The sequence below is a fragment of the Desmodus rotundus genome, chromosome 3 (assembly GCF_022682495.2).
Source record: "Desmodus rotundus isolate HL8 chromosome 3, HLdesRot8A.1, whole genome shotgun sequence".
Lineage (NCBI taxonomy): Eukaryota > Metazoa > Chordata > Mammalia > Chiroptera > Phyllostomidae > Desmodus > Desmodus rotundus.
In genome coordinates, this window is record NC_071389.1 from 188852556 (window position 1) to 188865794 (window position 13239).

The following is a 13239-nucleotide window of genomic DNA, read 5'->3' on the forward strand; positions in this document are numbered from 1 at the left end:
GGTAACTGTAGCCACTCAGTGGATATAGAATTTACTGGTTAGAAAAATTCATGGTTTTTTTGTTTTCTTTTTTCATGAAGCAAGTTTTTTTTTTTTTCTCAGCTACTAGAACTATTCTACATAGTTGCCCACAGTTTGAAACCTGTCAAATGTAGAAAATAGGGACACCAGAGCAAAAATAGGGCACAGAACACAAAAAGGTAATAGCGGTTTTTCCATTAAAAGGCAAAAATGGTCCTACGCTGGAGTTGACTTTCTGCCTCATTCTCAACCTCATTGAACTGTTTCAGGCCTCATCTGCCATAGGGCTGGCTTGGCTCATGGTGTGGGCCTGAGAATTTAAAAGACTGTCTCCAAGTAAGTTGCTGATGGAATTTTGTCCCCTAATGTTCTAAGGCTTTATTTTAACTATTTTCCCTATTCCTTCTCAATAGTGAAATATTTCAATAGTGAAAATACCATAGGACAGGAACAAGTAACAAAAAAATTGTTCAGCCCCATTTATCAAAGAAATACAAACGAAACCAAGGTTGTACTATATTTTGCCCTGTATAATGCACACTTTTTTGCCCAGATTTTTGAGGGAAAAACAAGGATGCACATTATACATGGGCAGTACTAATTCCGTATCTATATAAATGTTTTTAATTCTTTTATTTATACTTAAGCATTAAAAGTGTAACTCTAGAAGGCAATAATGATATATTCGTATGCAAAATAATACCCTGGAATACAATAATTGGTGTTGTTTCTAAATATAAATAAATTAAAAATTGGATTAACAAGTTAAAACAAAAGACTTCTTTTCTATAAGTCTGGTCCAAAACCATGGGTGTGTGTCCTACACGACAAAACATGAACACGGTGATTTCTTCCTATCAGATCGGCTGAGCCTTCCTGTGCGTCAGCGCCATTCCGAGTGTTTTCTGTCTGGGTTACCGCCATTCGTGCGAACACAGATTCACCGGGTTGTACACTTAACATTGGTGCACTTCATGTATGATGTACGTTAACTTAACAGCCGTTTTGTTTATAAGCAGTTTGCCTTACGGTCTATTGGAGAGCAAATCACCATTGTGCCTTGGTTGGTCCAACCCTGTGCTTTCTCTGCCTGATGCTTAGGTGAGAGAGGATGGCAGCCATTCGGAGAATGGTTCTGTTCCTGCTAAGGCTGATGAAATGTTCTCTTCAGACTTGCGGGTTATTATATCATCTGTGGCTCTGTGATAGTTATAAATCAGAAAATGAGGTGTGATGGTCCTTGAAGCAAAAATTTCATCCTGAAGGAGTCTGCCATCTGTTCTCATAATACTTTTAATTACGTATAAATATGTGTGCGCAGGCAACAGTGCCTTGCAGAGTCGCTTGTGGCTGCACTGCGCCTGTACCCACTACTGTAGGAGGAAAGACGAGAAAAAAGTTGTCTTACTTTCATTTGTATTTCCCTCAGCGCCTGGCGTGTGTGTGTGTGTGTGTGTGTGTGTGTGTGTGTGTATGTATACACGCTATACATATATATATACATATATATATATATATATATAGTGCCTTTCACTTGGTTGAAATGTACAGTAAATAGTCATTAAACTATTTTTTTCTTTTTATGTCAATAAAGTAATTCATTTTAAACATCAGTAGTTTACAGTCTTAAAAAAGGGGGAGGGTGAGTAAATATGATTGGTAATCTTTTCCCAAAAGTTCAGCATTGGAATCTTTGCGGTTGACTCGCCACCATCCATTCATGGAAAACCATTGGCAGTGATTGGTTTGGGAATGGACATGGGACATGAACCTTCCCAATAAGATGTGAGTAAAGTCTTATTAGTGGACTGGGAAGGGGAAGTATTTCTCATCCTTAAAAAGGAGGCACATAAAGAGATGGTTCCTTCTTTTGGAGAAAGGTCTGGATATCATATTACTGCATACGATTCCTGGGACTCCCATCCAGCAGCCATAAATGGAGCCAATTTTTGAAGGTACAGTCAGCACACAAGGATACGGAGAGGAGAAAGCATCATCGAGTCACTGCATGCATAACTGTAGATTGAACTGTTGCTGAATTTCTTGTCCCATTACAACAAATTTCCTCATTAAAAAACAAAAAGACCACCACCTTACGAGATACACCCATTCCACAGATGAGAAAATCAGCATGCAGATACTAAGATTCCTAAGGCTTCACAATAAATAAGGGAGTGCTGGACCCAAGTTCTAGATTCAGTCACCTACCCATTGTGGGCCTGTGAGTCGCTCTGCTGTGGGCTCAGGCTCTGAGGCTGTGTGGGTGAGATCCCAGCCCAGCCAATTCTTTCAGGTTCTCCATCTGCCAGTGGGAATAACAGTATCTTCTCATTTCTTTAAGATTTTATTTATTTATTTTTAGAGAGAGGGAAAGGGAGGGACAAAGAGAAGAAGAGAAGCATTGACGTTGTGCAACAGAAACATCAGTCAGCTGCCTCTCACACAACCCAACCAGGGGCCAGCTGGCAATGCAGGCACACGCCCTGACCAGGAATCGAACAGGCAACCTTCCGGTTTGCAGGCCGGTGCTCCATCCACTGAGCCACACCAGCCAGGACTCCTTTGTGGAGTTTTGGTAAGAAATTGAGTTAATGCATATTACGTGCTAAGAACAGTGTTCAGTAAACATGAAGTACTATGTTGCTATAAGAATAATACACGAAGACTAATACACAATGGTGGCAAAAACTTGTGAGACTCCTACGTCCTTTGACTCAGGAATTCCACTTCTAGGAATTTACCCAATTACGTAGTATGGCTTTGTTCATAAATTTCCATATAAGATTTATTGCAGTGTTTAAAGTAGTAAAAAGGCAAACGTAAATATCCAACTAGAGACAGCAAGTTGAATTAAAGCCACTGAACGTGTGCAGAGGAATGTTTATTGACATAGAAAGATACTTACAGAATGTTAATTTAAAAAGCAGGTAACATAGTCATGTACACTTATACTGACTACATAAAGTATAGGCATAGAAAAAGTCTGGAACATTCTCAAATCAAATAACATCTGTGGTTATTTCTGTGTGGAGAATTGATGGTTGAGTCTTACCTTCTTGTTTTATGTACTTTTACACTATTAGGTGTTATTTAGTCATTTAAACATTCACTTGGGTATTATTTGCAAAGTAGTAATAATAATAATAATAATAATGCACCCTATCCATCATGTCTTATGTCTGATAACCTTCTAGTCCAGCTTTCCCTTAACAGCTGTTATTTTCTTGGAGGAGTGGTGTGGGGGAACCAAACTTGGTTCCTCATCAGCTCTACTCCCCACCCCAAAGCTTTTGCCGATAGTGTTCATTCTGCTTAGTTCTTTAGTTTGACGTACATTTAGTGCATGAGTCTACTGTTTGCTCCCCAGGCCCTGATTTAGGCATTGGCACTAAAAGCTGTGTCAGCTTGGTTCAGAACCCCAGCTCCATCGCTTGAAAGCCTGTCCTGCCACTTACCAGCTCTGTGATGTGGGCGGGTGACTTAACCTCTCTCATTTGAAAGCGAGTATTTGTTGAGCTCCGCCTCCATGTGAGGCACTGGAGGTAGAGCATTGAATGAAAGGAGAAGCTGTTCATGAAGCTTACATTCTAATGGGGAGAGATCGATGATAAATATATGTGTGCCAGGTTGGGATAAATGCTCTGAAAATAATGCAGGGGGAGGAGAATAAAGAAAGACAGGCAGATGAGGCGTGAATGTGGGTACGTAGGTGCTAGAAAGAGTAGTTGGAGAATGGATCTCTACTAATATGCTATTTGAGGAGAGTAAGGCAGCCAGTCTGGAGGAAGCGTTTGGAAAAAGTTTCAGGAAGAAGCAGCAGCGTGCTGGCCTGGCTTGTACACGTTCTGATTGTGCCCGCCTCCTCCCAACTTCGTGTTCAGTGAGATCAAATCGATAAGTTGAAATCAGCCTTGATGAGAGCACTTGTACACAGAAATCAGCAAATACTATGAATTTCCCCCCCAGAGAGCCACTTGTTAAATATTTACCAGCACATCACTGGGAAGCAGAAGCAGTAAGTGCAAAGGCCCTGAGGTAGGAGCATGCCTGCTGGGTTTGAGGGACATTGAGGCAACCTGGGTAGCTAGACAGAATGAGAAGGAAGTGGAAGAGGAGACAAGCGCAGAGGCAGCTGGTAGCAAGACCAATAAGACTTCGCTGGTCATGGCAAGTACACTGGCCTTCATTCTAAGCAGAATGGAGGCCATCGGAAGGTTTAAAGCAAAAGCGTGGCACCCCCTGACTTAAGCTGTGGGCAGAACCACAGGGAGGAATCAGGAAGACTAGTAGGGAGAGCAGCAATAAGATAAGAGAGAATGATGGCTTGGTAGAGGTGGAGGTAGTAAGACGAGCACCTCAGTTTATTCATTTTTTCAGATGCCGTGCTTATTAAATGACACAACATTTAAAAACATTGGTCTAGCACACAGGAGGCCATCAATAAATGATCGCTGTTGTTATTATTGACAGAATGTCGATCCAGGAGTAAGGACAGGGTGATCGTATCTGCTTAGGAAGGCAAATAATTTTAGCACCAAGCGGTAAGTACTATGTTCCAGACGCGTGGGAGCACAGAGGAGAGACACTTGGACCAAGGTGGGAGTAGAAAGGTCAGGGAGGGTGTTTGAACCAAATGGGGCAGCTGTAGCAGAGGTGAAGGGAGATGGACTTAAAAGGAATGTAAAACTGCGGACGTGTCCACACCTCCCCAGTCCAGTGAGGAGCAGATCCCAGCTTTATCCTCAAGCAAAACAACCTGTGATCTGAAGGAACGGTGATAATTAAATTACTCAGTGTGTTAATTAAATCACCTCATAGGCGTGGATCATTAGGTTCCAAATGAAATTCAATGGAATTTCATTTGGATTTCAATGTGAATTTCATTCACAAATGAAATTTTGTGAATTCCATAAAGCATTGGATTCTGATCCATAGTCTGACTCCAAAACTCCAGCTGGTAAGAACTTTAGAAATTACTGTGGAAAAAGGAGTGTTTAATACAAGGCCCAAACATGGGCTTCAGGAGGTCTGTGAACCCCTTGAAGCTATTTGCAGGATTGTGTGTGTGCGATGAATTTGGGGAGTGGCACAGAGGGGTTCCGTTTTCATCAGATTCTCAAAGAGGTTCCTGGCCCAGAGATCAAAAACATTCCTACTGAGATGAACATTAGAAGGTAAAATTAGTCTAGAAGAATGGGCATGCTTTCGTTTGCCAGGTCATCTGTCATTAAAATATTTGGTAAAGTGATATTTTAAATCATATGAAATCAGTTCAAACACCGCATTTAAAAGTGGCCCCTGTATAATAAGGCCTTTGTCATTTTATTCAAATGTGAACCCAGAGAATGTTCATTCCAACTGAGAGCTGCTGTCATGCCAAGCGCTGGTGATACATGAGCGGTGTGCGATGTAACAAAGAATGCTTGCAGACGAAGTTCGCTCTGTTCAACCACACCAGGGTCACCTGGCATTCTTCCTTTTGCATAATTTCTGCCTCTGATTTTGTTGTCGTTGCTTATTGATTTCCTACAGTCCCCTGAGTGTCAGCTGCTGAGCCCTCAAAGTGATAGCTATTCCCAGGCTTATTCAAGGCCAAGGAGATTACAGACATTTTACTTTAAAATGAGGAATAATAGAAGTCAATTGCTCTGACTATAAACTATTTGGGGTCAGAGATCATGTCATTAAATTTCGTGTACTCCTCAGGAGAAAATATACTACCTCGTACCCAGTAGGTATTCAAGGACCATTTGTGGGTTGGTCACCTCTTGCAGTGGGCTGAAAAATAGAACATCAAAGGCACAAAGACTTATCTTATTTCCAAAAATGAAAAAAGGAACTTCTTTCACATTCCTTATAGCAAATGCTATTCCTTAAAGGCAAAATTCTAGAAAATCTTTTAAATAGCCCAAATGTATGGGTTTATAGGTTAAAACCTGTACAAGTTTCTAAAAAGTGTACTCTGTGATTATAACTGCATCATATTGACGTTTTCAAGATGAACAGCCATGACTAGATTAGTTTTGGGAGGGGGGGACCAGCTCAGCCTTGTAGAAATATGTGTGACATGCAACGTAGACAAAAACCAACAAGCGGAAGGTATTTTAAGGCACAGAAGGTGTATGGCTCAGGCACACCTGCAAATGCCTAGACGTGTGGCCTGTCTCATGGTCCTTGGGTGTAATTTCTGGCTCGTGGCTGAGACATCCTTCTTCAGCACACCCGGGCTTCTTATGTGTGTGGAGAATTGAGGTGTCACGCTGTCTGCGAATGGTTTCCTGATCCTGGCTTTGCTCTAATATTCCAGCGTCACTGTCTTGGTTTTGAGGTATTCGTTTAGCGCTTCCTCACCTGGAGAAGAGAAAGACTGTTGATGATATTCATAAGTGGATGTGATGTCGCCAGACTTTCGGACACAGGTGTAGGTGTTAGGTCTCTAAGCCAATAGAATGTGGCTCAGACCAGTGCTTGTCTACCTTGAAAGTTCAAGTGCTCACCTGATGATGCTGTGAAGGTGCAGCTTCTGATGCAATTACATCCGGCCGAGGCCCCGCAATTACGCATCTCCTGTTTACTCTCTCGCTTTTTTTCAAAGTTTTTTTAAAGTTAAAATTTTTTTTCACTTACAGTTTATATTCAGTATCATTTTGTATTAGTTTCAGGTGGACAGCCTAGTGGTTAGGCAATCGTACACTTCACAAAGTGTTCCCCCGACCCCGGTATGTCCAGTACCCACCTGGCACCACCCACAGTTACTACAGTGTGATTGACTACATCCCCTATGCTGCACTTTACGTCCCTGTAATAGTTTGTAACCACCAATCCGCGCTTCTCCATCCCATCACCTTTCTCAGCCAGTCCCCAGTGCTCCTCCCCTCTGGCAGCCATCAGTCTGTTCGCTGCATCTATGAGTCTGTTTCTGTTTTGTGTGTTCATTGATATCATTCTTTAGATTCCACATATAAGGGAGGTCATATGCTATTTGTCTTTCTCTGACTGACTTATCTCACTTAGCATATACTGTGTCTCTTGCTTTCTTTAATTTTTATTGTACTTGCCTTCATCTTGTGTTGTTTTATGAATTTAGCATGGCCTAAGTGCTCAGCGTTTACACAGTGTAGTGTACGGTAATGTCCTGGCCCTTCACATCCACTCACCGCTCACCCACCGACTCACCCAGAGCGACGTCCAGTCCTGCCGGCTCCATTCATGGTAAGTGCCCTACACAGGTGACCATTTTTACCTTCTACAACCACATTTTTACTGTACCTTTTCTATGTTTCTGTATGTTCAGATACACAAATACTTAGCATTGTGTTACAGTTGCCTACAGTCTTCAGTACTAATTATATTTTAAAGATAAGGAAAATGCAGTTTTCCCGATAGTATCTTAAAAACAGAGAAAGCCACATCCAGGCCAAAAAGAAAAACAGGTCCTGCTTTCGGTTTCTATTCTGAGCTAGTACAACCATCCACTTCCGTAGCAGTTACAGCGCATGAACAGCGCATGAACGGCGCATGAACGCCACGGGCCCAGCTAATGAGCATGTGATGCTGACAGCTGAGCTAAACCCAGGGCTGTGACCTTCAATTAGAATCACCTTGGGGAGCTATTAAAGCCCCTGGTCCAGGTCACACCCCAGAGCAATTAAGTCCACGTCTTTGTATTTTTATTTTTTGAAGTTCCCAGGTGATTCTAATCCAATGTGCAACTGGGAACCACTGGGCTAAGGGAGTTTAAAATTGGGAGAGGAAGAAACTATTAGGCAAATTCTACTGTTTTATAATAAAACAGAAACCTGAAGCTGGTCCATTATACTCTATCAAAAGAGAAGTGGAACACAGTTGCGTCACTTTATAACAGTAATTTCTCCAAGAAGATCTCCCACTGTGTTTCGGATGCAGGAATGAGAGCCAGATTAAAGACATGAGAAAAACCCACCTGACTTTACCTTCAACTCAATGGAATTTAAAATGAGAGCTACTTTTATTGCTGCAGATACACTGCTCAAAGACATCAGGAAGGAGAAAATGTAAAAATATCCCAAATTAGCCAAATTTGTATTAGTGGACTATAATTTCAGCAAATCACAAATATTTCAGTTTTTGAAAAGACAGGCTCGACTTGACTGTGGGGAGTTAAGAACATGGGCTCCACACCAGATTGCTTGGTTTGAATTCTCCTAGCCAGTGGCTGGCTGCGTGACTTGGAGCAAGTCACCCAGCCTCTCTGAGCCCTCTTTTCCTCATCCATTAAATAAAGATGATAAACGGCACCTGTCTCCCAGGGCCACTGTGAGAGCGCATGTGCTCGCACAGGTGAAGCAGTGAGAGTGGGGCCTGGTTTAGTGTTCAAAGTGAGCTCGGGCTTGGAGTGGGGTGGCGTCCCTGCCCACAATGCATTGCATTCGGAGCTTTCTATAGACTCGAAATCTGAGTTCCCAAATCCCCAGCAACCCCTGCCAGGTGCAGTGTGGACTCTGAAAGACTGCCAAGCAGCTCAGAGACAGGACTTCTTCTCAGAGCTCGCTGGTTCTTGCCCGGTATCCGCTATTCCCCTCGTGGTTCCACTTAGTCCCACGAATGCTAAGCCAAGTTCATGCTGAATGTCAGGTAAGAAAACCAAATCTATTTGGGCTAAAAGATATTATCAGAGGTTCTTGTTACCTTTCAACATTCACCTTCTTCTTTTAAATAGAAACACTTTTCCACACAATTTGTGTCCTGTTCTGTATAGTCAAAACAACAGTTAACATTTCAAAAAACGTCCTGCCCTGTCAACCCAAGTCCAGCTGCTTTGTAGGGAATGAACGCCCTTCAGCGGAGCTCAGGAGGGCTTCCTGAAACGGGGCGCACACTTCCCTGCCACCGGGAACAAAGGGAACGGGCGGTGGAAAAGCCAAGCGTACCTAAGTCCTTTCCAAAGCCGGACTGCTTCACTCCGCCGAACGGGGCTGCCACGTCTGTCTTGTTGTACGTGTTGATAAACACGGTTCCCGCCTCCAGTTTTTCACTCACGTACAGAGCTTTATTTATGTCTCTTGTAAAAACCCCCGAGGCCAAACCGTACTCTGTGTTATTTGCTCGCTGCAACACTCCATCGACGTCCCTACAAGATGTTTTTAGGAAGATATAAAACTTCATTAAATGTAATGCACCACACTCCCGTTTTATGTTCCAATATTTTCCCCTCCGTGTTAGAAACAGGAAAACATGACTGCCAACCTGCTTACAGTTTTATAAATGAGATTGTCCAGACTTATACCAAAAGAAACTCCCAATGAAATATTACATCTCCACGTCTCATTTTTCATATATATCATACAGCAACACTTAAAATCTGATCTGAAGTCATCTTTTCAATCTTATTTATTGGTTCTCTTTTATGACTTCCTCACTCTCTCTCCTCTCCCTTGAGTCCCACTTCTAGATATATTCTCAGGTTTTACACATCGTTCAAGGCTCATTTGGTGCCTCACCCTGAAGTCTCCTCAGCCCCGCCAGCACCACAGGTGAGGTGCAGAGGGCAGGGGCAAGTGGGAAGGCTCGCAGCCAGACTGCCTGGATGACCTGGGGCAAGTGACTGCCTTTTCCCACGCTTTCGTTTATTCTTGTGAAAATGGAAATAATAGTAGTAGCACCTGCTTTATTGTTGTGAGGATTAAATAAGCTAATAGTGTCTGGTACACAGTAATTGCTCAGTAAAAGTCAGCTATAATCAGGAAGCCCTGTGTTCCTCCAATTTAGAATTTGGATTAACTCTTCTTGTACTTATGGTTCACCTCCTAGCTAGACTGGAAGCTCCCCAAGGGCAGAGATAACATCTTGTTCCTCTTTACACCTGGTGCTGCCTCAGCAAAGGAGAGGAAATTTAGTTAATATGCTAACTCAATAAAAGGAGAGTAAAATAATCGCTTAATTCAGTCTGGTGATTTCCCTGCCTTGTGACTCAGTACACATCCAATTCCTACACGCCTGTCGTAGTGTGAGTATCTCACTTGTCTGGGTGTCTTCCTAATGCTTAGGAATGTACGGATTTCCTACAGTATGGCCAGTAGATGCAAGCCAAGTATCTCATCTCGTGCTCTGGCAAAGAGAACCTTCCCCAAAACTGGAAGGAAAATTAATTGTGCAGAATATTCTAAGAGACAGCACAGGCTTTACCGTGGAGCCTCCCATACTCTGGTTTCTCTTTAGGTCATATAAATCTTTCGCCTTTTCCTGGGGAGCCTCCCAAAGGTATTTTCAGAGGTAATCTTGATTACACACAATTTTCAACTCGCACAAGAGGTTTGGAACCTAAATTGGAGTGAACTGAGGCTCTGCTAAAACTCGCCCACTTCGTGCATTGCACACGGTAGGGACCCAAATGTCTACAGACTGGACTAAGGCTTGATGACATGGCTCATGAGGACTATTGAGATGACACAGTTTCACAGTATCTCTTGCCTACTTCTAGAATAATACCAAGCATAACAAGGGCAACACACCAAGAGCAAACACTTATTTAATCCTTAGAATGATCCAAACAAAGTAGATACTACTACTAACTCAGTTTTACATAAAGAAGCCAAGAGGCAGAGGGAGGCAGGTGTGGGCTCAGAGTGCAGAGGGTCTGCACTGCACAGTCCTGCCTTTGGCCTCCTGTGATTGATTGCCCATATCCTGGTCTTCTCCCCCATTACACGGTAAGCTCCCTGAGGACAGGAATGACTTATCTAGGCTTATATCTTCAAAATGTGGCTCCTAACACCTGCGAGTTTAACACAAAGCCTACCTATCTTGTGGGGGAATTTAGAATAAGGAAGTGAGGGTAACAGGGCATCCTCGAATCGGTTTGTCAAAGTTCACTCACTGTAGCTTCAAGTCCCCCCAAATCTCTTACCATATGCCTATTAAGGGCCAAGAAGATCTTCTGAACTCTCTTTTCTGTTTTTTTCCCACCTTATCATTGGTGGAAGGAAAACTAAAGCTAGAATTCAGAACAATTTTCTGTAGTATACCATAAGTCTATTGCATTAAATATTCTTATATGAGCTTAGTTATTGCATGGCCTCCTTTGATATGACGAATACTTTGGAAAGTTTCCTGTACTATAACAAGTTGGGATATCATTTACAGTTGATTACATGGTGATTGTGGATATTTCTATAAAAAGTTGAGTAGTAGGCTTTGGGGAGCATAATCCCCTAGGAAGGCAGCAAACACTCTTTCTTAGAGAAAATCAGATTTCGCATATGCTGCCTTCCTGGGAATATAAATGTGAAAACTAGTTCTCCTATTCTCAGTTATTGATCTTGTTCCGGAGACATTTCAAATACTGACTGTACCAAAGCTAAAATGTAGTCACCTAAAATCTTATGTCAGCATTAATTTAAGCTAAGAAGCAAAAGTACATTTCAATCTACATTAATTAGCCCTCTTCTAATTATTTAAGTCAGTTATTCTTATGGTAGAGAATGGCACGTTCATGGATGTTATACTCTGTATATAGCTCAATGGCAGAAGGGAAAAAACTTATGTAGTCAAAACTCGTTAAGTTGTGCCTGAAGAACATACCCATTTTGGAATTTAGAAATGACCATAATAGGCCCAAAGGACTCCTCCTTGGCAAGATACATGTGGTCTTCCACATCTGTGAAGACAGTCGGTTCCATAAAAAAGCCTATTTGAAAAACAGAGGAAAAGAACATCAATGATAGGGTAATTTTCAATACAGTTCTCATTCAATTACATTATACTTTTTTTTTTCTCGATCAGAAAAAAAGTAAAACCAAGAAGACTTTCATTTTTCCATTTGGCATTAGCATTCCTAGGTTTTTATTTTTTTAAATGTCTTTATTACAAAATTTTCAAATATATGTAAAAATTGAAAAAATAGTATCATGAATAGTAAAATAAGTATTTGTTCATGTTTTGCTATATTCGATTCATTTTTATATGCTGAACTATTTTTAAAAAAATTCCAGAGATTACAACTTTGACCTCCAAAAGTATTTCAGTACAAATCTGGAAAAATTAGGACATTTTCATACATGCCACAATATATTATCACACCTAACAATTTTATGGTAATTCCTTATTCTTAATTATACTTTGATTTCCGATTGTCTAGAAAGACCTTGTTACAGTTGATCTGTTTGACTCAGGATTTAAATAAGTTCTACACATTATATTTGGTTGTTAGATCTCCTAAATGTTGTCTATCTATCTATCTATTTATTTATTTTTTAAAGAGAGAGAGAAACATCGATTTGCTGTTCCACTCATTTATCTAGTCACTGGTTGCTTCTTGTATGTGCCGTGACTGGAGATTGAGCCCACACCCTTGTCGTATTGGGACGGTGCTCTAACCAGCTGAGCTATCCAGCCAGAGCTTTAAATATCCTTTAATCTAGAACGTTTCCCCCTTATCCCTGCCCTTTATTTTTCATGCCATTGACATGTTAAACAGACTGAGTCACTTGTCCTGTGCAATACAAGGTCTGTCCAGAAAAAGTCCAACCATTGTTAATATAATGAGAATGCGTGACATCGATGTCACCTGGCGGCCAAGGACATTGGACTGGAATGCACATGTGTTAACAATGATGACTTCACTGTACTAGTCAGTGGGGGTGGTAGATGCCATTGAGTGAGCATGTGTCCTGTGTGATCATCGCATTCAAAATGACTGAGTGAGTAGAGCAATGAATCTGCATCAAATTTTGAGTTAAGCTTGAACATTCCTCTGAGGAAACTATTCAGATGATTCAGAAGGCCACAGCTATGGACAACTGATGATTGGCAGCTTCAACACGACAATGTGCCCATTGCCTCCTGGAGAGTTTTTTGGCGAAACATCAAATCACCTACATGACCGAGCCCCTCTGTAACCCAGATTTGGGGCCCTGCGACTTCTGGCTTTTCAAAAAACTAACATCACCTTTGAAAGGGAAGAGATTTCAGATCATCACTGAGATTCAGGAAAATACGACAGGGCAGCTGATGGCCATTGGGAGAACTTGGTGAGGCCCCAAGGTGCCTGCTTTGAAGAGGACTGAGGTATCATTGTCCTGTGTATGTGTTTCTTGTGTCTTGTATCTTTTCCAATAAATGTCTCCATTTTTCATAGTACATGGCTGGATACCTTCTGGACAGACCTTGTATCTTGCATTTTAGATTTGTCATTGCTTCTTTGGCATGATATTCAATGTGTTCTTCTATCTCCTGTATTTC

At 41.6% G+C, this 13239-nt stretch overlaps 1 protein-coding gene across 1 annotated transcript in view; it reads right to left on the reverse strand.

Annotated features, from left to right (window-relative positions):
• Positions 1–4925: 4925 nt before the first annotated feature.
• ALDH1L2 (aldehyde dehydrogenase 1 family member L2) overlaps positions 4926–13239 on the reverse strand; it is a 41822-nt gene continuing 33508 nt past the window's right edge. Inside the window, exons 21-23 of the mRNA XM_053919803.2 lie at positions 11581–11686; positions 8931–9130; positions 4926–6372 (exon numbers count right to left, since the gene is read on the reverse strand). Of these exons, the coding sequence (XP_053775778.1) occupies positions 6317–6372; positions 8931–9130; positions 11581–11686 (362 nt within the window). The 3' untranslated portion in view covers positions 4926–6316. The remainder of the gene's footprint in view (positions 6373–8930; positions 9131–11580; positions 11687–13239) is intronic.